A 26,491-nucleotide genomic window follows, 5' to 3' on the forward strand; every position below is an offset into this window, starting at 1 on the left:
ATGATAAATCATTAGCTAGTGCATGTACACACTTTGTAACACTGCATGTTCTCATGGACTGATGTTATCTTAAGGAAGACTTGAATGATACCCTGGGGTAAGTTCAAATCTGGTGTAAAGAATGTCATTTTGCTAGGTTTTACCGAGTGGGTATTGATGATCTCCTCTATTGAGATGTAGATGATAGGCTTGCTTAGAGTCACCATGTCTGAGTATTCATCAATATTAAACTTCTCCTCGGGTTCAGGGACATCACATGCTGACTGGAAAAATACCCTGGAAGAGGAAGAATAACAGAAGTTAGTTGTGCCTGTGACTTTTTCAACTAGGGTTAATCACTCATACTTTTTGTTTCCAGAAAATGATGAGTCAATCACTTTGGAAAAGTTGGGCAGATAACTACTGCACACAAACTGACCTAGCCCTTCTTATTTGTCAGTTTGTACAGGTCCATCTGGAGTTCAGTCTCCCAATTGCTGAAACAGAACATAACAGCTTCTTCCTTTGTCAGAATCACCTCTACTTCCACCATGTCAGCTTAAACCTGTTCCTGACCTTACAAATGGTAAAGGTTTCCTCCCCCCCAAATACTCTTTCAACTCACTTTGTTTTTGGAAAGGACATTTCTTTTTGCATGTGCAGCTTTACTTGCACCCAAAACAAAAAGCATAACAGCAAAGTGCAAGAATTGCTTTACCTCATGTGTTTTCTCCTTTTTCAACATGAACCGAAAGCATACTGTATGTAATTAAGATGTCATGCAAGATTTACCAATGCTCAGTATTGTCCTGAGATAAAAACACTTTTGTGTTGACAGACATTTGTTCCAGCTATTTGTTCCTACACAGGATATTTTTTCTGGCAATATTACTTTCCCCTTTCTTACCTAAACTTCTCATACGTCTGAGATATGTAGTTGTTCATCGGTGTCATATGTGCATTCTCGCCCTCAAACAACTTATTAGCAGCAGCATGCTGCAACATCTTAGCCACAGATCCCAGGTTACGACGCTGGTCTAAGTGAAGCTGCCCTCCTGCTGACATGTCGATGATGTCGAAGCCATCAGGGGCCACGATGGCTGGGTTCATGTAGCGGTAGTACAGCAGGTTTCCTACAATCTGTCATACAAAATAGAGAATGCATCATTAAAACCTTTTGTAAAATTAAATTGCGCTCACTGCAGCATGCTCACAATAAAGTAAGTACAGAGAGGACTGTATGAGCAGAATCATAACATACTATACTGTGAATGGAAAATATATACATATTTATACATCTGTGGGCTTCTACCTTCATCAGCTCATCCTCTGAGGCATCTGGAAACTTTTCATGGAGGCTGTTCTTCAGAACTTTTGCTATGTATCTCATGCCATAACTACATGCAAAACAAAAAGCATTGATGGGACATCAAACACAAACAACATGCATTAATACTACATGACAAATGATACAGCAAGCTCATGACAGGGGAATAGAGGATTTATTTGAAGCATCGATACTTGCATTAATGACTGCAAGTATTGATGGGTTTCAGTGTCTCTTTATATATAGATTAACTTTTTTTTTTTAAGAGTGAAGTTTTTTGCTATGAGCATAATCAAACATTAGCACCATCTAGTGGTACATACAGTCTTCAGCAATTTTTGACATTGTGGTGGTGTTTGTGATTTTTTTAAATTAAAAGAAGTAATGAAAGGATGAAAATGTATGTCCCAATCACAGAACTGGGTTATTTGGGTGTGGTTCTGTAGCACAAAGCAGTTTGTGTGCTTGAACAACTGACCAGATGACTACTTGCTCCAAAGCAGTGATTCTCTAGTAATGACCATGTTCCAACATGCAGCTGAAACCTTAACCAGAATGAGTGGCTAATGACATGCCAAAGCATATGATCATAGCCTGTCTAACCCTATTTTAGTCACATTGTTCTCATTATATTGTTGAATAATAATGTAATAAATAGATGAGAGTCAAATACTCAACAGGAGGATGAGGAAATAGAATAGCACAAAAAAGGAAATCTAAACATTTCAATGCAAAGGATAAAAATGCTTGGTAATAAATTAAAAAAATAAAATTATGTACAGAGAGAATTTTTTTTGTATCCTTCTAATTACTTTCTCCACATAAGCATATTAAGTTAGGTTTAAAGTAATAATCCAACTGCACTTTTAAAGCATCTAGCTTCCTTGACTTGAGGCATTTCCTGCTGAAACAATACTGAGGCAGAATGCAGGGGGTAGACAAAATAACAGGGACTGCTTAAAATATAATGCAGTCCAGTACAACGGCTCAAATTATGGCCTAAAGAGTTGAATCAACACCTCTCACACAGTCTCAACACATATCGAAGTTTAGAATTTTTAGAAAGGTAGTATTTATTGCATGGCCATTGTATTAGACTGCATTACACTGTAATGTGTTTGTGCTATTGTGTGCAACCCTGTATAACAGAAAGAGACTGACGTTTTTGATAACTTTGTTAAAACACTTCCAATGGCAAATGTCAAAGGCTTCTTCCTTACAATTAATCTGGTTTCAAAAAGCAGAAAATCACACTAGAGAGTCAACAAAATCATGCTGACCAATATGCTCAGGCATTGACAAGCAGAACTGTCACAGAGAGAAGAAGGGTTAAGTGGACAATGACACTTAACAGGTCCTAAAACTTACGGGATATTATCCAGTGAGGACACAATGGAGTTCAAGACCTTATCTGTAGCAGACCGTAGTGCTTGACTGGATGCCTCAAGCCTGCTGCGTACTTCCTCATGTGACATGGCCTGCTCAGGAGTCACTTCATAAGGCAGCTTGCTGAGGGATGACGACAACGACAACAATAGTGGGCAATCATTTATGCATGTGTAAGGCTCATTGTTTTCAGTTTTCATGGTGGTGGTTTTCACACGCTAAGTAAAAATTCTGTATTTTACACATTACTGCAAAATAACTTCCAAAGCATACCATAAACACTGAAAGACTGATTTGCTACAGTACATATAATGCCAGGCATCCCTGGTAATGGTCATGTCAGTACGGTGTCAAAAAAAGAGAACTTAACCTTGCTTAAACTGGTAGACCAACACAGTGAGCATCTTGTTCATGCATTTATTTATTTTTTATAAAAGTTATGTTATCATTCCATGACAATAATAAAGGCCAATTTCTTTGGTGGCGTGTTCATTGAAGTTCACACATCTGAGATTTGAAATGAGTGGAAAACAGTGGGTTCCTGAAAGGTAGGAAAACAATCTAAAGTACTTACAAACTTATAGTAATGCTTTGGAAAAGGTCAACAGTAATTTTAAGTATACCAAGTTATCGATAATGGGTTAAAACATGCAAAACTACCTGTAGGCCCTCAACAGAAAAATATTTTTGTAATAAAACAACATAAATTAACCTAAACAAATAACATAACATAGTCAACCCAACTGACCACTGGGTACATCAAACGACTGTACATAGCAAACCTTGGACCATACCAATGGACAACCACCACTGCCTGCAATATTTTCACACACTGTATTTTCCCCTACCTGGCCTCTCCAGTAGCCGTCTCCAGGTGGTTGACCCAGGCTTTGTACACATCCACTGGGTTGGTGTTGATGCCTAAACTCTTGTCCTCAATGATGTCTTTGACCACTGGAGCCAGCAGCTGCCTGAGTGTGTTGTGGCCACGTGCACCTCTGTTGAAGCTCACCACCATCTTGATGACTGTTGGGTTCCCCGTCACTATGTCCTGGATCTGGTCCACCTTAGAACTGAGACACATGTTACAGTTGATCAGTTCTGTCCACCAAACAAAACACAAAATTTGGTGTACATGTGTTTTGGAAATAAACTATTTTAAAGGATCTTACTTTCACTTATGTAATCGTAATATGTTATAACCATTAGAGTAAGACAACAGTGGAAAGTGTAGAGTTGGTAGCGTGACTTAAGATTATGGCACAGTATTGATTAAGGCTGCACTTCTTACTTGATTTCCTCCTCCAGAGCCGTCTTGAAGAGTTTGAGCAGCAGGTATTCCTCTCTCTGGTTAGAGGCGTAGTTGTACAAGGTAAAGATCACAGTGTCCATAAACTTAGTGGACTTGTTTTGGGGCATCTGGAAGATCAGCTTGGCCAGGTAAGGTGGATTGGTCTAAAAGGGGAGGGAAGAGAAGAGGAGTAGCATTAAGTGTGTCTGCAACTGCACTTGGATATCTTACACCTTTTAAGTTGAACAGATGACGTCGAGTTAGACACATTTTTGTATCACCTGCAGCAGATAAAAGAGATGTTGGTAGGCCTCCAGTTTCCTTCTTTTGCTTTTATTCAGGCCCTTAATACCCACTCTGTCTCCTGCAGTCAAGTCATCTTTACTCGCTTTATTTTTCTTGTTCTTCATTTTCTTGTTATGGGACACAACATCCTTTTCAAAGAAACAAAACACCAAATGAATTAAGCAGCCAAACTGGACAAGACAAGATATAATCACAGGAATTTATTCACAATTCAGTGTTAGGAACCTTTGCTTGAAACCTGTGCCATTACCAAGCTATGAATGATGTCAACCAATATGAAATCACTGTATGCCTTTCCTTTTCTTTCACATAAAAGCAAGGGTTGCCAACCTGCAGAGTGATCCTGTTCTTCACCAGCAGTCCAATCTTTATGTCCATCAGGTTCAAGTCTTTCTCCATTTGCTGATTGGAGCGAATGTTGGTGACCACTTCCTCCCTAAGCCGTGTCACTTCCTGCTCTTCCTGAAGGTCCAGGGCGCTCTGCTCCAACAAGTGGACGAACTTACGCACAACTGACAGAGGAGGATCCTTGGCCCCAGCTAAAATTTGGCACACGAGAAAGTCAGCAAAAGCACTGGTCTTTCATATACACACACGTAATTATATATTATTTACAATTTCCTCATCAAGTATTACATTTATATTGTGGACTGGGCAATACAGACTAAATTGAGATATCACAATATTTTTGACCAAATATCTCAATATCAACATTACATGTATCAAAATACTGAGACTATAATTTAGGAATGGTAATAGGTGCTTTCAGAAGATTCACATATTTACACAGGGGATCATTTGGGAAAAGAAAATCATAAGTAATGCGAGTATAATGGCTGAACTAGTAGAGGGTTAGTGTTAGCGCAGCTATAACTTCAGGAGTGTAAAATGCCTTTTTACTCACTTAGGGTTCTGTAGTCATCTCTGGCTTTGTTGGCCTTTAGAAAAGCCTGGATTTTCACAATTTCTTTTTCCTAAACACACAGATAACAGTGAGTCTTACAAACCATGGAACAAACACCACAAATCTAAAAGGATGCCGCTCAGCGATGTTGATTGATTAAAGTGTTACTCACATGATCTTTGAAGAACTGCAACCTCTGATTGTATTTACGTTTGGCTTTCCACATTTTCACCACAGACTGGATCTAAAAACGCCAATGTTTTATGTCAGGTCTTCTTATATGGTAGCTATGTTATTAATGTTAGGTACATGCAAATTACAATTACTTTTGCTTTATAGTTGTCTAGTCACTCATTAAGTATACTTTAATAGTTTTTTTTATATGAGATAAACAATTGATTACCTTGACAACAGAAGCAACATTTTTCTGAAGCAAATTCATCCTGTCTTTGAACATTTTCCTCTGTTTATAACCTTTCCAGCAAGCCTGCAAGAAAAGCAAAAAATATGATAAAAAATGTATGTGGGTTTTACATCAGTGATACCACAGCATGGATTATTACACTTAAATAGTCGAAGATTTTCCTAGGTGTTGTCTTTGAGGTGTTGTCACTGCTTTAAATAAATGTTCTGTGTGCTGTTTCTGGTTTTGGATTTTCATTTAAGAATGACGCAAACTAAATATACAGTCAGTGTACTCTTTGTAAACTAGAGTAAATGTTAATATTTTTGTATGGCTATCTCTAATTATTTATTATTGCTGCAATAGCCCAACAGCCGGATCAGATATCAGTGAAGCTGATCTGAATTTTGACATCAATCACTATTCACAGTCCATAGTGGAGACGTACACTACCTGCAATTTGACGACGTGTGGTTCTTGTTGGTGTAGATGCTCCATTCTCTGGGCATGCTTTTTCCTGACCAGGTAACCTCTGATCCTCGCCTGCAGCTGGGTCACCAATGATTCATTGGCAAACCATAGCTGTTCCCTGTTATATTCTGCAGTCGCACAGCTGACAGCACTCTAAGGGGGAAAATGCGTGTTTTGAAGTTTTCAGGTTGAAAAAAACCCTTCATAGTGTGAATATTATCTGATCGAATGAAGAGTGCAATTTCAAAAGGAATATCGCTGAATCCATTGTTAAACCAAGAATGAAATCAGTCCAATCCTTGGTATGTAAGAATGTTAACACAACATTACATAATAGAGGAGTGAAACTATGCAGTACAACAGGGGGTACCTGGATTTCCTCTTTACAGAGCTGGCCACCATTGTGTTCAAATCCTTCAGGTTCCTCCCAGGTGCCCTGTCCGGTCTCCAGGTTGTAGTAGTAGTCATATTTGTCCTTGATGCAATGTTTTACCCATACACTATCAGTGCTGCCTGGAGGAAAGCAGAAAGTGCCCCTTTAGATGAATAAATGTCATATTGAACACCAAATCTGAAAATGGGGTGATTTCTCACTGTGTAGGCATCGGTTTGTTAAACGCTGTGCTTCCTTTCTCGTGATACTTGTTCAGTAAGTCAAGTTACCTTTAGTAGCACTGTTTGTTTGTCTCTGCACCAGTTCAGCTTGGTATGTGTCAGCACATTCTGGGAGCACTGCTCTCAGTCCTGCACTGGGAACTTGTAACGCCTGCAGTGTATTCTCAGAGTCCCCATCAGCCACCACCCTGTTAATATCAGCTATTGCTCCAGCCACTAGCAAAGTGAACAAGATTGAACCAAAGAAGCAGTCAGAGTCAAAAACGAAAACAGCACAGTAACCACAAAGTAAAAACTAGCAAGTGAGTAAGAGATAATCCACAACGAGCAACGTGGTTATTAAAAAATATCACAATATTGACAATATCAATACATCTACATTACAATCTATGTAACTGAAGAGGAAGACATACCCCTAAAGAGAGCAACTAATTATTTTTACAAAGCAAGAATCAAAGCCATTGTTTCTTCCCTACATTATGAAGAGCTTTCAGGGTTACAGTTTTATAAAGAAACAATATGAAACTATGTGTACCAAAGCTGTATGTCTGCCTCAGAAATGCGACAGACACAAACATGATACTGGTGCCAGTATCTAATGTAGCACAAAAAACCATATCATGATTCATGACAATATTGACTTGGGTCATTATGCTCTTTAAATGAAAGCTTTGTGTTGGCACACTATCGACCTTTCAATAAAAGTTACTTTATTACTACACATACATCAGTATGTAGGAGGAGCTGTAGCCTAGTGATAGCTGAAACAAGCAACGAGTATTAATTTAGAACAGTAATGAGCCTGCTATGTCAGAGTTGTGTGGTGATCTGAAAATAATGAACATCTTCTGAATAATCACAATCTAGTACTCAATGTGCCCATCATATGAGAAGAATTAACTGGACCTGAATTAACTATTGTTTAAGTACATATGGATGAGTGAATTTACACTCTGGGTACATACATGTGAGGGCTTCCTCTTCATCCTGGTTGGCTGTATGTATGGCCTCTTGGATTTGGTCCAGCCACAGTACTGCAGACTCATCTCCAGAGCTCTACAATCAGGTAAAAGCACAAGGTCACTTCTCTTCTTTTCAGAAGGAAGAGAACAAACTACACCTGAGGTACGCAAGGCAGTGTTCATGCATAGCTGCACAATACTAACTTGATATTAAATTAGAAATCTTTTGAGGCAATTTTAGCCAAAAAATTAAATACCAAAGGTTAAAAATTCTTGTAGCTACAGTACATTATGCAAATTCATTAAGTTAGGATTGTGGATTTTTGAATATGTAGTATTTTGCTCTACGGCAGTAGCACTTCATAGCAACACTGATTAACACTACACAAGCTGGTGCTGTTAGAGCAACAGCAAATAATACAGTACCATTTCCCCTGCATCCAGAGGTAAGATCTATGGAAAATTTAAAAAAAAAAAAAAAAAAGTCAGAGTAATTGCTGACATAGTTACACTACAAATATACCCTCACCCCCACTCAATCATTCACTTTGTACTAAAAAAAACAGACAATTTAACATCAAAACAACCACAAAGAATTTTTATTCGGCCCAACTTCTGTATTTGTTATCAGGCTAATTTTAGAGAACTCTTGTGGGGACTGGGCCGTATCCCTGACCACAGAGCCAACAGGAAGGAAGTCACCATTAAAAACACACAGAGCACACTAAAAGTAGCTTCTTTGTTTATATCTGCATCTAACCAATGATTTCCCAGCCAACTCATGTATTTAGAGAGTGTGGCAGGGTCAGCCTTGCTGCTAGTCGCTGTAGTGTGATGAAAAATGCCCCAGTTGTTAATTATAAAAGAGCATTTCTTCGTTTTTGTGTGACATCAAATGTATGATACAAACCAGATAGACATTGATGTATTTGAATAGTGATCCACATAACAGGGAAGCAAATCAGGAAAAAGAAAAAAACTTTCTTGCCTTACACGCTGGATAATTATCTTTCATTGAAATGAATGGGCACAGTTCCCATAATATATCCATAATCTAACTGCTGTATAATGTAATAGTGTTAGAAGAATAGCATACATTTTTGTGCAGATGCAGAAGCTTACAATATACCAAAACATTTGTTATAGTAGTGATTCCTCAATCCCATGACCAATACTACAGTCACCATCAAATAAATACAAAAGCCAAATCACTTAATAATCTAAACTATAGGAAAATTACTTATTGTAACAGTAATCTGTGGAATTTCTTTATGGATCACAGATGTTGACAAACCAGTCAGCAGTGTCCTCCCACCCCAGTGAGTCAGTGGGCAGTTACTGATGCAGGCAGAGGGGAATTTAGTTTTCAAGCCTGGACAGGAAACGTGCTCATTGCACCATACAAACACCCAAGTGTCCCCCATACACTAGCGGGAAGCTGAGCTTGAGTACACACCATTATCAGTTCTACTGTTGCTCTGCAGAGATGCAAAACAGCAAATTTCACCAATGGAAAACTCCTACATTTACTGAAAAGAAGCAACACCAAGAGGGGTGAAGACAAGAAACTTTGAAAAACTCTGGGATATAGACTGGAGAGTGATATGGCCTACCTTGTGCAAGGATTACTCATTTGTTTGATGGCAGTGCAGACCATTCAGCAAGATGGTAAGTATTAAAATACTATAACAGTTTACCTAAAGAATAACTGAAATATTAAGCCAAGGTGCAAAATGAGATATTTACACTCTGACTTTTGGTACACAACAACTGGTTAAGGGCTCATTTCCCAAATCAACGTTACAAAACACAGGTTTGACTATTTTAGTACATCTGTAAATACAATACAAAATCCCCAAATTAAAAATATTGCAATATATATTTAATTATTCATAATTTTAATGACAGAAGTGACTTGGGGTTTTTTTTGCAAAAAACAAGAGATATAACTAGAAAGTCTTAAAATGAACACTGACATGACAACAGAACCATAGATAACAACAAAGAGCGTGACTAACTTCATTTTCTGTTTTTTTTATGTAGTTTTATTATAAAACTAAAGTTCCTTTAAAGCCCTAACCATTGTTTTCTACCCATTTATAGGAAATAGAACCAGGACCAAAACCAATATTTCACCTGGTTTGATACCAAAAACCTTCAAGGGGAAGATGTACAAACTTAATCACACAACCCAGCTGCCGGCCCTGCTCTATCCCAGCACAAACCCTTGGCTGTATGTGAACTCTGAGGACCCAGTGACCGCCTATACCACAGGGGTCCTCAGCACCTGTGTCATACCTTTATCATACATCCTGGCCATGCTTGTGGGTATCCCCTCCAACACCTACATTCTGGCCTTCCTCAGACTCAGAGCAAAGTCCTTCTCTACAGTAGTTCTTTACCTGAATCTTGCCTTGTCGGACCTGCTGCTCCTGCTTTCACTGGCACTGCGAGTTCACTACCACTTCAACGGAAATGACTGGATATTTGGGGAAATCTCCTGCCGGCTTATCACAGCTTTGTTTTATGGCAATGTTTACTGTTCAGCTCAAACTATAGCATGCATCAGTCTGAAGCGCTACCTGGCTGTGGTCAAACCATTTTTGTATAGAAGGCTGGCTAAGACAACGCTGGCAGTGTGGACATGCTTGGTTGTATGGTTCCTGTTTGGGGCTGCTGTTGTACCTGAGCTCCTAGTCAGGCAGAGCTACCAGATTACCCAGCTGGGAGTCACCACCTGCCATGATGTACTTCCCCTAGAAGAAAAATCCCATTCCCTGCTGGTGCCATACAGGCTGATGCTGGCTGGTCTGGGGTTCATCGTGCCCTTCCTGATTTGCATATATGCCCATGTGGCAGTGGTATACCACCTAGGACAATCTGGTTGTGACTGGAGACCATTTATCAGAGTCACCACTCTGGTTTTCGTCATCTTTGTGGTGTTTTTCTTGCCCAGCGGCATCCTGCATATCACCCACTACATCCGCCTGTTTTCAAATGGGGACGACAGACTGTATGAATACTACAGAGTAGCGGTGTGTCTCTGCTGCTTCCACAGTTGTCTGGATCCCTTCCTGTGTATGCTCATTTCCAAGACAGCAGCATCTGAACTACAATTCATCTCCCTCCACGGGGTACCTCAGAGGCCGGACCATTGTTGGGAACCAGCAGGGAAGCACAAGCCCAGAAACAAAGATGTGAGTTAAGTTAAAAGTAGACACTGAATTTAACAGGGCAATACTGGAATCTGTGTTACGTCCAAAACAACACCAAGCTCTGCATCTTTAGGAATTTCAGGATCAGGAAAGGAACATTGAGACCATGAAACCTATACAAGCTTATGTCAACCCAGCAAAATCTCAGACTGAAACTGTTTGCTTGACACAGAATCAGAGTATGTTGATAACTACAATCTTTCCTCTTTGCCTTGTAACAAGCAATTGCATACAAAAGAACATTATTTACATGAACATTTACTCTTGCCTTTTGAATTACATATATAATATATACACAAAAGTTCTTCAACATTAAGCAGTTCAAATCCGTAATGATGCAGTATTGCAAAATGGAGCCATGTCAGGGACGAGTGGCTGCTGTGCAAGTCCAATAAAACAAATGATTAGAATGAGATAGAGTTATGATGTGCTTACAACACTGGTTTATTCGCCATTAAGAATTTTTTTCCCCCATATTTTGCACTTTGAGGATGTGAAAGGTGCAAGGACATTTATTTACATAAATCCTATATTAATTAACTCAATTTAGGGTCACAATACCTGGCAGAGGAGTTGCTTGGTGTATTGTAGGACATCATGGTAGTGTTTGGCTGTGGCTGGGTTCACCCCAGTCAACTTGGCTGTAGGGAGGAGCAGGGCTGCAAGTGTCTGCTGATGATCACCTGAGTTGAGTGCCTCATTGATCTCAGCTATAGCTATGATGCCTGGAGGGAGAAGACAAGGACCATTTGTTACTCAATGTGAATGTCAATGTGTTTCATTTATTGTGTGTGTGTTTTGTTTTTTTTTCTTTAATTCTCAATGTAGGATCACACCTAAAATAAAGCCTTTTTTCAAGGTTTGAAACTGCTGGCTAAAAAGTCCTTAAATATCCACAAGCTACACAACGTAAAACATAACCAGAAATGTGCAAGACTTTCTTACGTTCATGCTCCTCGTGGACCTGAACATTGACTGTGTCAATGCATTTTTGAACATCATTCCAGGTGAGAAACTCTTGGCCCTTGGCAAGAGCCTCCCCTCGCTGTTTGATAAGAGTGTCAGCATACCTAAGGGAGAGTACCATGAAGAAGTTCAACAAAGTTTTATGACATTAAATGAACCACTACTCATCAGCCCACTCTAGTGTTAGCAAAGTAACAGTGGAGAGAGACATAGGGTGGAGTGCAGTGACATGCAACCTAAAGACATTATTTCTATAACTTTTTGATCAAATTCATTTCATGCTCCTAAAACCACCATAATTTAACTTCCATGAGCACCACAGCAACAACAAAATAGTAATCATGAAAGAAGAGGATCACCACCAGCATCAAAAGACATGACAGCAGGGCGATTGGAGTCTGATGTTAGCTACAGAACTCCATTGGAGATGGTAGAGTCCAGTGTCTTGCTAAATTACACTTTAGTAGGTCAAATGCTTGCCAAAAGAGAAGCCTGAACCTACCATCACCAAGCTGCTGCCCAGTGGTATACATTTGGCTTAACAATTGGTGTTCCTAGCATTGTTTTATGCACTGCCACTGTTTGCTCCTCAGCAGGCCACAGCTATCTGTCCTGCAGCCATCTTACCTGTTGAGATTGTCTTGGTCCATGTTGGTGAAGCCCAGAGGAGAGTCTGTTAGTTGCTCAATCACAGCCTGGGGGTCTTTGGTGTCCAGCACCTCGTTCAGCACTGCTACAGCTGACAGCATCTCCACAGCTACACTCAGCTCCTCATGGCTCAAGCCAGACTAATAAACATAAAAAAGGTCTGAATCACAAGCATGAAGTGACATTTAACTACGGTATATGTCTAGCACTGACCTCCCCTATACCTGTAAGCATATCTGTATCAGCATGTTAAAGAGTCAAAATTGCAAACATGATGTCTCACCCGCCCCCCTTGTAGCTGCAAACTGAAAAGCTCAGCCTGATAGAGGTTGGCAGCAGTTTGGTAGACAATTGGCAGTTGTGCCTCAGGGTTCATCAGCTCTTCCACCGTCTCCACTGCATTACCAAGACGAATAGCTGTATTGATCGCTGCAACTGCCTCGAGTTCTGGTCAAGAAAGTTATCACAGATAGTCATGTCTTGCAAAGCCCAAATGTAATTTTGGAAAGGCATGTGTGTTATTAAAATTACATTTCTTTCTTGCCATACAATTACATGCTGAAATGCCTTTGGAAAACCCATATTAAAGATTTATCATGAACTGTACTGCGTAATAGTAGATAGACTCTACATGTGTGCTTTGAGAAGCTTGCTTGCGGGTACATATGTGATTTTGAATTGACCAGTAATTACTGTTAATAAACATCTATGGTAAGTAACAAAAAGGTGCTTACTTCGTTTCTCTCCCTCAGCAGAGTCATTACAAGAGCTGACAACTCTCTGAATCTCCTCTTTGTCCACCATCTCGGCCCTCCCTCCATCCTGCAGCACAAAGATTAGAGTACACTAGAGAGATACCACTAAGATCCCATACTTATTCAGCATGTTTTAATGCAGGGCCATGGAGGGCAAAGGGCCTGGCTGTGTCCTTTCCAACTTCTCTGAAGTTGTGATTAGGCTTTTTCTTTATAAACGATGTCTTCACTGCCTGACTAGTGAAAGAAGCACAACAGTTACAGTCCTTCATGCGTGTCTACACTACATCTGTTACTGTGTGCTCACAGCAGTACTTAAAAGGAGTGAATTCCTATGTATTGTGGTTTGTAAGTTGCCAACACAGTCATTTTCAACTATGGCCCTCAGGACCCCCAAGCACTGCTTTCCCCCACCCCCATTCTAGCTATCTAATACAGGCATATTTATTGTATACTCTCAATAACTGCAAATAAATAAAATTAACTAACTACTTGGACAGAAAACCAGAGGTGCTCTGGGGCCTAAGGCCCTGATTTGGGAACAATTAAGCAAACAAGCTCTGACTCGGTATACCTTGGATTTATGTTGGCAGTAGGTGGTAAAATGTTCCAGGTACCAGCAACAGTTTGACTCCTGAACACCCAGCAGGGCCAGAGCTTCAAGCTTAAGTGCAGCTAACAGAGCGGCCTCATCCTGGGTCGACACCGCATGATTCACCTGCATTACTGCTGCCTGGACTGGAGACAGGAAAAACCAAGACAGACGTCATTAAGGGATAATGTAATGTCTTTCGGATAAGAGCCGAAACAAACCAATTTTAGAGAATTTAGTGTTTTTTTTAACTGCGCATTCTCTACTGTATATTCACAGATGTCCTGTGTTCACATGCGCCAACACTGTACAAGGATTTTTATTTCCATGCAAAAAGGAATGCATTCATGGTACTTGACAGGGTTTTGGGAAAAAGTACTATATAAGGGTCATGTGAGAGGGAAAATCCTTACTGTTGACAAAGTCAAGGGAGCCCTGGATCTCCTGCTGAGTCAGCAGCTCCTCATAAACATCTCTTTCTTCAGTAGCAACCGAGGAGCGCTAATTGAGGGAGACAAAGAAAAATACACATAGATAGATAGATGGATAGATGGATAGATAGATATCTCATCTCATGCAGCATATTTAATTTGTACTTAGTCACATAATTTTTCCCCCCCCATTCATACTGATCAGATCAGAATCAGAAATACTTTATTGATCCTCGTGGGGAAACTCTTTTGCTACAGTAGCTCACTATCACGTCAGTGCACACAGGAATAGAAGTACTAAGCAAAAAATATATAATACAGGTCAGAAAATAAATTAAGTACCAAGTGGGTATAAGTATAAAATAAAATAAGTGTGAAGTACAAAGTGGGTTTACCGGTTGATGATGATAATAATACGGTATAAGGTGAGACAGAGGATATTGCACAGCAGTAACAGAGGTATGAATAAATATCAATATCAATAAATAGGGAATTTTAAACTGAAAAGAGTATATTGCACAGGAGTATTAACACAGCATATTGCACAATTATGTCAAGTATTGCAGAGATGTAATGATCAATGTCCAGTTTAATGACTTAGGGTCATACAGACTAACACTTAGAGGGAGGAGTTAAAGAGTTTGATGGCCACAGACAGGAATGACTTCCTGTGGCGCTCTGTGGTGCTTTTTGGGGGGATGAGTCTTTCGCTGAAGGTACTGCTTTGTTTGACCAGCATGGAGTGGGTGGGAGACACTGTCCAAGATGGCATGTAGTTAGGCCAGCATCCTCCTCTCTGACACCACCGCCAGAGAGTCCAGCTCCACCCCCACAATGTCACTGGCCTTACGGATCAGTTTGTTGAGTCTGTTGGCGTCTGCTACCTTCAACCTGCTGCCCCAGCATGCAACAGCATACAGGATAGCACTGGCCACCACAGACTCATAAAACATCTTCAGCATTGTCCGGCAGATGTTGAAGGACCTCAGCCTCCTCAGAAAATAGAGGCGGCTCTGGCCCTTCCTGTAAAGGGCTTGAGTGTTCTTAGCCCAGTCCAGTTTATTGTCCATGTGTCCTCCCAGGTACTTGTAATCCTCTACAATGTCCACACTGACCCCCTGGGTCACTGGTGCCTTGGCCCTTCGTAGGTCTACAACCAGCTCCTTGACTTTGTCGCATTGAGCTGCAGATGGTTCTGCTCACACCATGAGACAAAAGTTCCCCACCACAGCCCTGTGCTCAGCCCTGTGCTCAGACTCATCACCACCGCTGAGAGTCATCAGAAAACTTCTGAAGGTGGCAGGAATCTGTGTGGGGTCTGTGGTGTAGATGGTGAAGAGGAAGGGGGAGAGGACAGTCCCGTGAGGGGCCCCAGTGTTGCTGACCACGCTGTCGCACATGCTGTAGTCTGCCAGTCAGGTAGTCCACAATCCAGGACACGAGGGGGGCATCCACCTGCATCGCTGCCAGCTTCTCCCCCAGCAGGGCTGGCTGGATGGTGTTGAAAGCACTGGAGAAGTCAAAAAACATGATCCTCACCATGCTTGCCGGCTTGTCCAGGTGTGTGTGGATGCGGTTCAGCAGGAAGATGATGTGTCCTCAACTCCCAGCCGGGGCTGGTAGGCAAACTGAAGGGGGCCAGGAGGGGTCTGACCATGGTCCGCAGCTGTTCCAGCACTAGTCTCTCCAGGGTCTTCATTATGTGGGAGGTCAGTGCCACCGGTCTGTAGTCCTTGAAGCCACTGGGACGCGGCGTCTTTGCCACAGGAACGAGGCAAGATGTCTTCCACAGAACAGGGACCCTTTGAAGACTCAGGCTCAGGTTGAAGACATGTTGAAGGACTCCACATAGCTGGGGGGCACAGGCTTTTAGCACCCCGGGGCTAACTCCATCGGGGCCTGCAGCCTTGTTTGAGTGGAGTTTCATCAGCTGTCCTCTCACCTGGTCAGTAGTCAGGCACACAGCAGAGGTTACAGGCGGGGGAGGGGGAGTCATTAGTGCGAAGAGGGCCGTTAGCCTGATGGGGAGGGGGAGCAGAGTACTCAGAAGAGCTTGAGGGCCGACAGCAGCTGAGTTAGAGGGGGGATGAGCAGGAGCTGGTGTATCGAATCTGTTAAAGAACAGATTAAGTTCGTTGGCCCTGTCCAAGCTGCCTTCAACTCCTCTGCTGCCAGTCGGTCTGAAGCCTGTATGCATCCTTAACGTTAGCATACAGCAGGTCCAGTGTCCTCTCCTCTCTAGTAGGACAACTCACATACTGGGTGAAATTAGTCAGTGTTGTTGAAACACTGACATGGTTGAAGTCACCCGAGATTAATATGAGTGCACTCGGGTGTTGAGTCTGTAGTTGTGCTATGGCGGTGTGAATGGCGTTCAGAATCAGAATCAGAAATACTTTATTGATCCCCGTAGGGAAACTCTTTGTTCCAGTAGCTCTTCTTTACGTCAGTGCACACAGGAGAAAACGATATTATACACTATAAACAGGTCAGAAATAAATTAAGTAACATGTTGGTATAAGTATAAGATAAACTAAGTGTCGAGTACCAAGTGGGTTTACTGGTAGATGGTGAAGTACAGTATAAATACAATGTCACTAATTATGTAATAAATAATAGTAAAAGCGGAGGTGCATGTACTGTCGAGAGTAATTGAGGTATATCCGTAACAGTAATAAGAAAAACTAACAAGGAAAACTAATATTGCACTTGAGTAGTAAACAGAATATTGCACAATTATTATTAAGATGTAATGCTCAATGTCCAGTTTAGTGACCTAGGGTCAAACAGACTAATCCTTAGAGGAGGAGTTAAATAGTTTGATGGCCACAGGCAGGAATGACTTCCTGTGGCGCTCTGTGGTGCTCTTTGGTGGGATGAGTCTTCCGCTGAAGGTGCTCCTTTGTTTAGCCAGCACGTCATGGAGCGGGTGGGAGACACTGTCCAAGATGGCGTGTAGTTTGGCCAGCATCCTCCTCTCTGACACCACCGCCAGAGAGTCCAGCTCCACCCCACAATGTTACTGGCCTTACGGATCAGTTTGTTCAGTCTGTTTGCGTCCGCTACCTTTAACCTGCTGCCCCAGCATGCAACAGCATACAGGATAGCACTGGCCACCACAGACTCATAGAACATCTTCAGCATTGTCCGGCAGATGTTGAAGGACCTCAGCCTCCTCAGAAAATAGAGGCGGCTCTGGCCCTTCCTGTAAACAGCCTGAGTGTTCTTGGTCCAGTCCAGTTTATTATCCAAGTGTACTCCCAGGTACTTGTAGTCCTCCACAATGTCCACACTGACCCCCTGGATGGAAACCGGGGTCACTGGTGCCTTGGCCCTCCGTAGATCCACAATCAGCTCCTTTGACTTTGTCGCATTGAGTTGCACGCCAATTAAGTTGTATATGATGAAGTTGTATATTATATGTATCACATTTCAGCCATTAAGTGGAAATGGATGGTTCCTGTTTGTACAGTTTTTGTAAAGAGAATAGGAGGCGAGATGCTGGATGGTGCGGAGGGTTTGTGTTTGGTGAAGTACAGCTGACACTGCAGCCACTGGAATGTGCTGGCAAGGTCTGTGAGTGAGTCAGTGTAGGCAACCCCTTTCAGACCTCAGTGTGGATATCTCGTCATTTATTATAGTTGTCAGTACTAGACACTGCAGTCAGAAACACAGTTTCAGAGCAACAGTCATGTTTCCATTTTTTGCTTTACTCAAATTTGGTCTCAATGTTTTATATTCCTTTATCTTGTATCTTCAGTTCAGTGATGCCACTTTCAGACTAACACAGAAGGTTAAACATTTGTTGGTGGTCAACCTGAATAGCTCAATATCACACACGTTTATTAGTGATGGCTATTTCATTTAATGTTACTGTTGCTTAAATGTCATTTATGTAATTGAATATCTGACTAGCCCAAAAACGAGTGAAATAGGGAGCAATAGAGATTGGTGAGTAGGCAAGCAAGAGAGAAACTAAACAGAGAGTTTAGTTGCAAAGACAGTGAAAGTCACAGAGAGGCTAATCAAGCATTCTACACAGGGAAAGCCAGTAATGAACCAAACATTATTATACAACTAACTTAAACATAACAAGGTCATTGAAGTGTTTGTTAGGCTTCTCACCCTCCCTGAGGACTGATTCTGCTTACGAGCCTTGGCCTGGCTCAGTTTATCCTGGTAGTCTTGGGCCAGAGCTTCCTGGGTGTTCCTCAGCATTGCGTTAGGATTATTCAGGGCTCCCATTGTCACAGATGCCTGACCTCTGTCAACTGCCTCATTGATGGCAATCACAGCAGCATGCACTAAAGACAACAGAGTGTGTGCGAACATTTTAGTGCTGGCTAAAATTTTCCGGAGTTTCTGTCAAAAACATCAATAGAGAATTAGTTTAAAGGTCAGAGGACTTACAGGCAGCTTCATCCACTGAGAGCTCATTGGCCAGGATTCCTCCAATCTTACTGAAAGCTGGCATTTGAATGCCATACTTCTCCAGCTCACTCCTCATGTTACTGATCTCTTCCTCTGGAAGGCAGATACATACCGATTGTAGGGGAAATTGTGGTACAGAGTATAGCATAGTAAAGGCTAAAAACAGCTTCTCTCTGTTGCTTTGGCACAATCTTTGAATGGAAATCATGATTCTCAAAACACTTCAATTCTAAATCAATTGTTCAACAGTTTATGCATTTCTTGTTGCTTTTAAAGCACAAATATCTTCAAAATATCCAATGATGCAGAGTTAGCCTCTGCAATCAAAAAGGATTTAACTTTCTTTCTATTGATCTGTATAATGCTCAGAAGTGTTCATCAACATGCTCACTGTAAATCCTCACATGCAAAATAGTTGAGCCAACTGTAAAAAACCTTTCAAACATAAATGTTTCATAGGTTTCAGTAATCTGGTGGTGTCATAAAAATAATTGATGAGAGGATTCTTCAAGTAGTAACATGTTCATCCTCAAATTTGAGTGCACCTTTTCACATCTTGTAAAATTTAGTGTGTAGGTGCAACTCCTCAGCTAACATTTCTCATACACAGTTACACCACAAGGGGCAAAACATAGCTACCACAGATTCTGGACATGAACCAGATAGACATCACAGAGATACAGCAGACCTGTCATACAGAAAGAAGTAGTAGACACGGAGAAAGAGGACAGACAGTAGCTCCCTGTTGCTGTGAGAACAGCATGGCAGAGGCATATAGGGGAGGGTTCCACCATGCACCATGTGTGTTGTAAATGCAAATATCTGATAAAATGGTGCTTTTCTGTAGTTTAATTTGCCTATTCTCTGTTATACATTACTGTTACATATATAGTATGCCTATACTTACTGTGAATAGGGAACATACCAGAAAAGTCAACAGACTGTTGAAATTGGTGTTTTTATGACATGAGTTTATTCAGTTAACTGTAGAGGACATTTGACTTTACTATAGGGTTACTGTATGTAAGTCTCAATGAGAAACTGCATAAAGAAACAATCTTGCTGTCATCTGTCATACTGGCACTGTTTCTTAGACTGTCTGACTTAATGATAAAGAGACATTTCATTTTGGTGGCAGTGATGGACTTGTAGATGAAGCTATTTACTTTTGACACATGAGTTAACTGTTGTGAATGATTGATGGCCTTCTGCAGGACAAATTAAATGTTGTGCATTTTTGAGGTCTAAAACTCCACAGGGAACCTTTAAGCAGTTAAGAAAAACTATAAAATACAGTAAACAGAGAACACTGACATTTTCCCCCCAAAGTTAAATTAAAGTTAGTTGAAAATGGAAAAAATATGAACTGTTCAGAAGTGAATATAAAAAATAAAAATAAAAAGAATAAATGTGAGTAAGCCCTGATGCATACTCAGGACAATCTAATGGTAGTTTGTGTGTCCTATTCGGTATTATTTGAATGACTGCAGGGGATATTTCAATGAACTGAAATGCTGGAAAATACAAAAATTACAGACAATATGTTTACACAAACCCTCATAAAACTTTACATGCTTGAGAACACATGATAACATTCTTTCATGTTTCTCAATTAACTCCCACACAAAGACAATTCTCATTAAATGAATACATGCAAAACTAGGTGTGTACATATCAGTATTTCAAAAAGCCCTAAGGCAACATGTATCCTCCATTTAAAAAATAATAATAATAATTGAATAATAACTTCATGGTTGCATTTACAGATATTTTATATAACTTTTCTGCTATACTTCAGTTTCTGGTTTACCTGTGAAGGCCACTTTCCCCAGCAGGTCCTGGATCTGTGGTGCAATGCCCAGTTTGTACAAGTACAAGCTGAAATAAACCATATGGGGTGTAAGATTTACATACCAAAAGAATAAGGAAGCAATGAGAAGCTTGAAACATTCTGATATTCAACAGTCTGATATCATGAAACTGTAGTTTTAGACCTTTTTCCTTCATGATTGTGATTTCTCCTGATGGCCTTTAATGCATATGACACACTCACACCACAGGGGGGTAGTGTTGGCTCACACTACAACAAGCACTAGCTTACAGCAGCCAGCAGGCTCAGTGAATTCAACAAGCAGGTGGCTGGAAACTTCATAAAACTTTCATCTTCCCGCAGGTACCTGATAAGTGCTGATGAATTATAGATATTTAGGGCAGGTATGGCATCTGCACAACTCTGAATGGAGCAGTTGTAGTAGCTGGTTATTCTGACCTTTGGTCACTGTGTGTGTGTGTGTGTGTGTGTGTGTGTACATGAAATGCACTCTGTCCTTGGGACACAGGGGGCTTGGGACAACTATTTAAACTCTGCTTATATAAAAAGGGTAATATTTTAACATGCAGGCAGCTGATCCAATTAAGATACAAACACAGTAACATCTGACTGGGATTAATGAAGGTGGAAGATTACAAGTCACAGAAGTTACAGACAATCAGCTGACTATCTTGGAGCAACTAGCTCTCTCCAGACTATGGACCCCCACTTGTTTCTTTCCAAGTTTTCCTCTTCCCTTAGACAACTAAGCCCTACATCTCTACTACTTTGTCATAAGCATTTTAAAATTTACTTTAAGCTATGTTTTTCCCTATTACATTGTGTTCCCTTTCAATTTTCCACCACACTGAATGTGCAGGAGCATCTGCTGCTTTGCCTCCATGTGTTTGTACCCAGGGAAGAAGAGGATTCACTGGGTCCTTGTGGGACTTAAGCTGGATTCGCAGGAAGGAAGAGCACGTGTGTGCATAACGAGGGAAGGAAACCAATTCTCTCAGGACCTGACTGAAACACTACAACAGAGAAAACAATCCTAGCAGCTCACATAACCACTCCCTAAATCTGTGTTTGGCTGACTGGACGGGTCAGACAGATAAAATTGGCCCTTCAGTTCATTCAAAGTCATCTGAACTAAAAAAAACCAAGGACCAGAAGTTGTAATTCTAAAGCCACCCACATTACAGTAAGACCACTAACTTCTTTCTCTCTTACAACATTTTTCACAAACCCAAAACCAAGACATGACAGAATTTACCCTTTGTTGTGAGACTATAAGTAAAGACTTGAAACACTGAAACATCACATTTAATTTGTGGAAAGCCCCTGCTTACATACTCTATAGAGGTTTATATAAGCAGTGTGCATAGATTGGTTATGCTCATCAAAAGTGTTCAAAACAAACAAGTAACAGGCTGAAAAACTGTTCAAAGTAACTGAATTGCTAAGTAGCCCATGATTAAAAGGTGTTTGAGCAAACCGGCAATTCAGGGATTGAAAGCATATGAACTTGCCACATTGCAGCAATATCTGCCTATAGCTAAATGTATGGTGCTGTATAATATAGCCTTGACCTATTTAAGACAAATCATAAAAAAGTCTGCGTGTTGTGTCAACCTTACCTAAGTAGAAATAACATTTTAGAAGTTTTATTAATATAATAATTTAGTTTCATATCACTTACTAAGTACTATTTCTGTTCATGACATATAAATTAGAGGTCGCACATAGTTAATTCTAAGTACCAGATACCAGCGCTTGGCTTTTAGGTCATCTATAAACAATAGCAGTTTAGTAAACTGGTTTTTATTTACTTCTTGGAAGGGAAACCTGAAAGTGACTTTCAGGTGTGTCACCTTCAGGAAAAAAGCAACTGGGTACAGTCCATTGCGCAAACAAAAGACTTTAGAGATGAGTGAGCAATTTTGCTGTCAGAAGTGAGAAATACAGTTAAGTGAAAAATCACTGTTTTTGAAACCCTTAAATTCTTACCTCAGTGCGTGAATGCAGTATACCACCTTGGGCATGTTTTTGCGATCGTACACATCTGTCGTTTCAGGATAGAATATCTGAAAGCAGAAACCACAATAGTTATTAGTCACTCTTCTTTTATCAGTGTCTTGACACTTTTTATTCTGCTGCAGCCCAACATGAGCACAATAACCATACCAATGTTGTGAAGCAAATCATTTTCAATACCACAGAGCTGAATCAACACCAGTCACTAGAATCATTTCTAAAATACTGAGGATTATGAGCTTCACAGAGGTAGCATTTATTGGAGTCCTATTACATTGAACAGCATTATATTTTACAGGTGCTCATGCTGTTGCTCTGCCCCTTTTATCACTGCTCATTGTACGTGTTCAGTTGGCCTAGTTTTTTAAGCATCTTACAGATATATACTTATTGCCTAAAACTTGGCTAGCCTTTATTAACAAATATGTCACATCATAAACATATGCAGTTTAAGGAGGACACAGTTTCCCCAAACACTGGGCCCGCTCTTGCCCATCTCTAAAATGTATTTTTATCATGTCACACGTTAATTATGCTCGCAGCATCATGGTTTTGCATCATGGAATGATGTAGTAGTAAAAGCTACAGATAAGGTTACGTTATCAAAGTGACAATACCTAAAAAGGCTATTCATAAAAATTGTCAATTAAATTACAAGCGATCCCTAACATTACAGGGATAAATGGATATCGGTTTTACCACATTTTCATTTCCACGATACACCGCAGTGAAGTCTTCTGTGTCATCTCAAAAGATGTAATGATGTTAATACTGTTCTGTGAGAACTGCCACACCCTCACTACAATTTCATCTGTCAGTGTTTACACTCTTACAGATGCATGAAATGTGTGTATATCAATCATGTCACAAAGACTATTGACATTTTCCAGTACAATCTGAGGGTACTGTACCTTTTGTAGTATATAATCATGCAAAAACAGGGTGTCACAGGTGCTGTAGCCTACTCACTATCTGAACAAAAGTCATGTTGATTAAATATGTGTTTACCCTTTACTCTCTGCAGCTTTTTACATTATATGACAAAGTCTAATTTGATGCAGTCTTACTGTAGTCGTAGGATGGATTCTGACCAATGACAGGGTTGAAATTAATTCTGCATCTGTTGTAGTGGAGATTATACATATCCATACTAGTTTTGGATTCCACTGAATGGATGGATTCTACTCTCTTAGTTGTAGCTACAAATGCTCAGTTGTAAGATGGTTTCTGCCTTCTGAGCAATGTAACAACCCTGAGCCAATGAACACATGACAAAGCCAAGGCCTCCCAATTCCATAGTTTGTGTTGCAAACCATCACCTGAATGTGATCTGGCAGTTTGTTTTATTTTTTATGTCCTGCACATACATGTTTCCTGCCTAAATGGGATTGTAAGACAGCTAATATAACGTTACTGTGGTGAAACAACACTTCTTTCCAACCCTTTTTACAACTCTTTTAGAACTGTTTGAATTTTATAAAAGCTTTAATTCCTCTGCAAATGGGGTACTTAATGTAGCAAAATCTTTTCTTAAGGTATGAAGACTGTGAAAGCAGACTCAAATGGGTCTGTATACTGTACATGTTTGTAAAACAGGGAGCATGTGTCTGCATTACTGATGGCTGTGCAAGCCCCTTACCTTGGGGAGACCCACTGACTCCATGGCTCTGAGCCACTGCACTGTGTTGTCCGTGTGTCTGAAGTGCAGCCCTTTGCTCTAAAGATGAAGACGAAGACAAAGACAGGAGCACAAAGAAATGTAGCCATATAATTATGAGGAATTGCAGAGTAATTGTTCAAACCTTTACCACTGCAACTGAAAAACAGTGATAAAAGGGTTGTTGTGGGGTGCACGAATAATGTTGCACTATAGAAAAGCAAGCTTATCGTCAATGACCTTAAAACAGGAGCAACAGCTGAGCCGAGCCAGCTCAGTCTGATACCTAAAAGCTGCATGCTGACTCTTAAACTTATTAACGGTACAGCATCTAATAGTCTGATAAGGTTTGTTTAAAATTTGTAAAAGAGAAATAAAATCAAGCTCAAAGTCAAGCTAAAAATCTTGCTCAGACATTTTTGTAGTTTACTGTACCAGCACAACAGCTGCATGTTACAGTGAGGCCCTAAACACTCGCCTGCCACGTTTCTCCCTTTCCTGTGTGAAACTGTTTCAAACGGTTAGGAAGTGCCTGAAAGATATGGAAGGTCTTCCTGTCTGCTGTAAGCTGATGAAAAATAAAATGTACTACAACTATGACTATACCTAAAGACGGAAGGAGTTTAAATGCAATAGAATGGGGATGTACCTTATAGCGGGCCTGATCTCGGTCGTAGATCCTTTTCTCAGACACCATTTTGGGGGCGAAAAAGTTGGAAAGTTTGCCAAGGTAGACACCATTTCTCAGTCCCTCCTCCAGTTCTGTGGTAGGGGGCAAGTTCTCCTCTAGGCAGGCCTCCATCCACCTGAGAATACACAAATATCGACTTCAGAGCAGGCAGAGGATTTTCATAAGCATCTCTATAATGTTAAACTCCTGCAACCAAACTGACCACAGAGGAAAAACGCTTTTGAGGGAGCTATTACAAATTTCTCAATAAATGACAAATTAATTCTAAGCAAGCATGTTAACGGCGTAATGAGAAGTGAAAACATTATCTCAAACTATTGCTCAACTAGCTGACATGAATATAAATAAAGTTGGTGACTCTGTAATACTAAACAGCATGCTATGGTGATATTCAGAATATAAACAAACATCAGCCCACTCTTACCCTGCCAACTGAGAGTGCAGTGCAGTTTATGAGGTGGCTGAATGCCTGCATGTACTCAGCAAGTCAATATTGGCATTTCCTACACCTGCTGCCCTTACTGATCCAAGCAAAAACTAAAGACAGCGGACCAAGAACATGCAAATATAAATCCTAATAAAAATAATGTCTTGTTGCCATTCATGGCATTTACAGTAGAGAAGGAAAAATCTCTGTCTGGAAAACTTTTGATCACATTGTCTGTGATCCATAATATATAGTAACGTTAGTAAATATACCACTTTTAAATGAATTGCTATTGGATCAACTCAAATTTAGAGCAACAAAGTAGTCTGGAGGCCAGTGAGAACTGGGCATTGTTACAGGCAGCACCCACACTGAGCCCAGCATGCTTTAGGAAGGGGGCTGTGGACAGATTTACAGTTTGAGCTTTGGAACCATGTAAAGGTTAGTGTTAGGCTTACTTGTCGAGTGGACAATGTGAGGTTAAAGAGGTAAACAGTGAACATGATGTCTAAGGGGCTGTTCAGATGTCGCGTCTAAAATCTCATGGAAAACACCAACCGTGGCACTTTCATCCTTTTATCCAAGGTGCTTGGGAGGTTGTGCTACGGTCGCACCTGCCGTTACTAAGCAACCAGTCCAAATCACAGTCAGTCTAAATGAGTATATCAGTCGCTCTTCAGTTGCTTTAGTTTGGCTGAGCTTTCAACTGGATGTTGTGACGTCCTTGGACGGAGGGTGAAGCAAGTCATGTGAAGCTGTTTGGTTAATTCTTGTCACAAGACCTGCGATGTGCTTTGAGCGCCATTGTCGCACATCTCCATTGAAACTAATGAATTTGTGCAGGCAAAAGACAGCTAAACGCCCTCTAATACTGCTTCATTTAGTCTAAAGCCTAAGTCGATCAATGGTGAAGGTTTAGGAGTTTCACTTCTGCAAGATAATAATGTGTTATGAGAAAAAGTGATTTTTATGTCTACAAGGGATGACCAAAGAGACGTCTGAAATAGGTAGAAAACTGAAAAGCGCATATTCAGTTTGTTAAAATAATATTTACTTTTCAAACTGATATAATTTCCCTTTGAAAGGTGCAACAGCAGCTTTGGAGCAGTCTCTGCCAGACTACTCCCACAGATATTAGGAAAACTCCATTCCAAAGAGCAAGTGAATTATTTGTGAATACAGTGAAT

The 26,491-nt window shown here is 40.6% G+C and overlaps 2 protein-coding genes across 3 annotated transcripts in view; one reads left to right on the forward strand and one right to left on the reverse strand.

Moving 5' to 3' along the window:
* iqgap2 (IQ motif containing GTPase activating protein 2) overlaps window positions 1-26,491 on the reverse strand; it is a 40,124-nt gene that overhangs the window by 5,616 nt on the left and 8,017 nt on the right. Inside the window, exons 3-31 of one of the 2 annotated variants that reach the window (XM_044197734.1) lie at window positions 24,836-24,992; window positions 24,169-24,246; window positions 22,503-22,579; window positions 20,493-20,560; window positions 18,662-18,775; window positions 18,377-18,555; window positions 14,234-14,321; window positions 13,803-13,966; window positions 13,208-13,295; window positions 12,757-12,920; window positions 12,453-12,613; window positions 11,805-11,929; window positions 11,421-11,584; window positions 8,071-8,097; window positions 7,648-7,738; window positions 6,731-6,898; window positions 6,438-6,580; window positions 6,050-6,220; window positions 5,597-5,680; window positions 5,366-5,437; window positions 5,194-5,263; window positions 4,620-4,828; window positions 4,265-4,417; window positions 3,984-4,147; window positions 3,541-3,765; window positions 2,675-2,815; window positions 1,292-1,376; window positions 887-1,119; window positions 144-276 (exon numbers count right to left, since the gene is read on the reverse strand). In XM_044197734.1, the coding sequence (XP_044053669.1) occupies window positions 144-276; window positions 887-1,119; window positions 1,292-1,376; window positions 2,675-2,815; window positions 3,541-3,765; window positions 3,984-4,147; window positions 4,265-4,417; window positions 4,620-4,828; window positions 5,194-5,263; window positions 5,366-5,437; window positions 5,597-5,680; window positions 6,050-6,220; window positions 6,438-6,580; window positions 6,731-6,898; window positions 7,648-7,738; window positions 8,071-8,097; window positions 11,421-11,584; window positions 11,805-11,929; window positions 12,453-12,613; window positions 12,757-12,920; window positions 13,208-13,295; window positions 13,803-13,966; window positions 14,234-14,321; window positions 18,377-18,555; window positions 18,662-18,775; window positions 20,493-20,560; window positions 22,503-22,579; window positions 24,169-24,246; window positions 24,836-24,992 (3,796 nt within the window). The remainder of the gene's footprint in view (window positions 1-143; window positions 277-886; window positions 1,120-1,291; window positions 1,377-2,674; window positions 2,816-3,540; window positions 3,766-3,983; window positions 4,148-4,264; window positions 4,418-4,619; window positions 4,829-5,193; window positions 5,264-5,365; window positions 5,438-5,596; window positions 5,681-6,049; window positions 6,221-6,437; window positions 6,581-6,730; window positions 6,899-7,647; window positions 7,739-8,070; window positions 8,098-11,420; window positions 11,585-11,804; window positions 11,930-12,452; window positions 12,614-12,756; window positions 12,921-13,207; window positions 13,296-13,802; window positions 13,967-14,233; window positions 14,322-18,376; window positions 18,556-18,661; window positions 18,776-20,492; window positions 20,561-22,502; window positions 22,580-24,168; window positions 24,247-24,835; window positions 24,993-26,491) is intronic. The other variant, XM_044197736.1, reaches the window with a different exon arrangement.
* On the forward strand, window positions 8,105-11,414 carry f2rl2 (coagulation factor II (thrombin) receptor-like 2). Its single transcript, XM_044197738.1, has 2 exons — window positions 8,105-9,312; window positions 9,748-11,414. Exons 1-2 carry the CDS (start codon window positions 9,249-9,251, stop codon window positions 10,848-10,850), a joined length of 1,167 nt encoding a protein of 388 aa, XP_044053673.1. The 5' UTR covers window positions 8,105-9,248; the 3' UTR covers window positions 10,851-11,414.

The sequence above is a fragment of the Siniperca chuatsi genome, linkage group LG5 (assembly GCF_020085105.1).
Source record: "Siniperca chuatsi isolate FFG_IHB_CAS linkage group LG5, ASM2008510v1, whole genome shotgun sequence".
Classification (NCBI taxonomy): domain Eukaryota; kingdom Metazoa; phylum Chordata; class Actinopteri; order Centrarchiformes; family Sinipercidae; genus Siniperca; species Siniperca chuatsi.

What these genes read in the sequence shown, in the direction of transcription:
- f2rl2 (XM_044197738.1), top strand. Translation starts at nt 9,249, where the DNA reads ATGGCCTACCTTGTGCAAGGATTACTCATTTGTTTGATGGCAGTGCAG. An exon ending in GCAGACCATTCAGCAAGATG is followed by an intron (nt 9,313 to 9,747) that starts GTAAGTATTAAA and finishes ACCCATTTATAG; the next exon opens with GAAATAGAACCAGGACCAAA.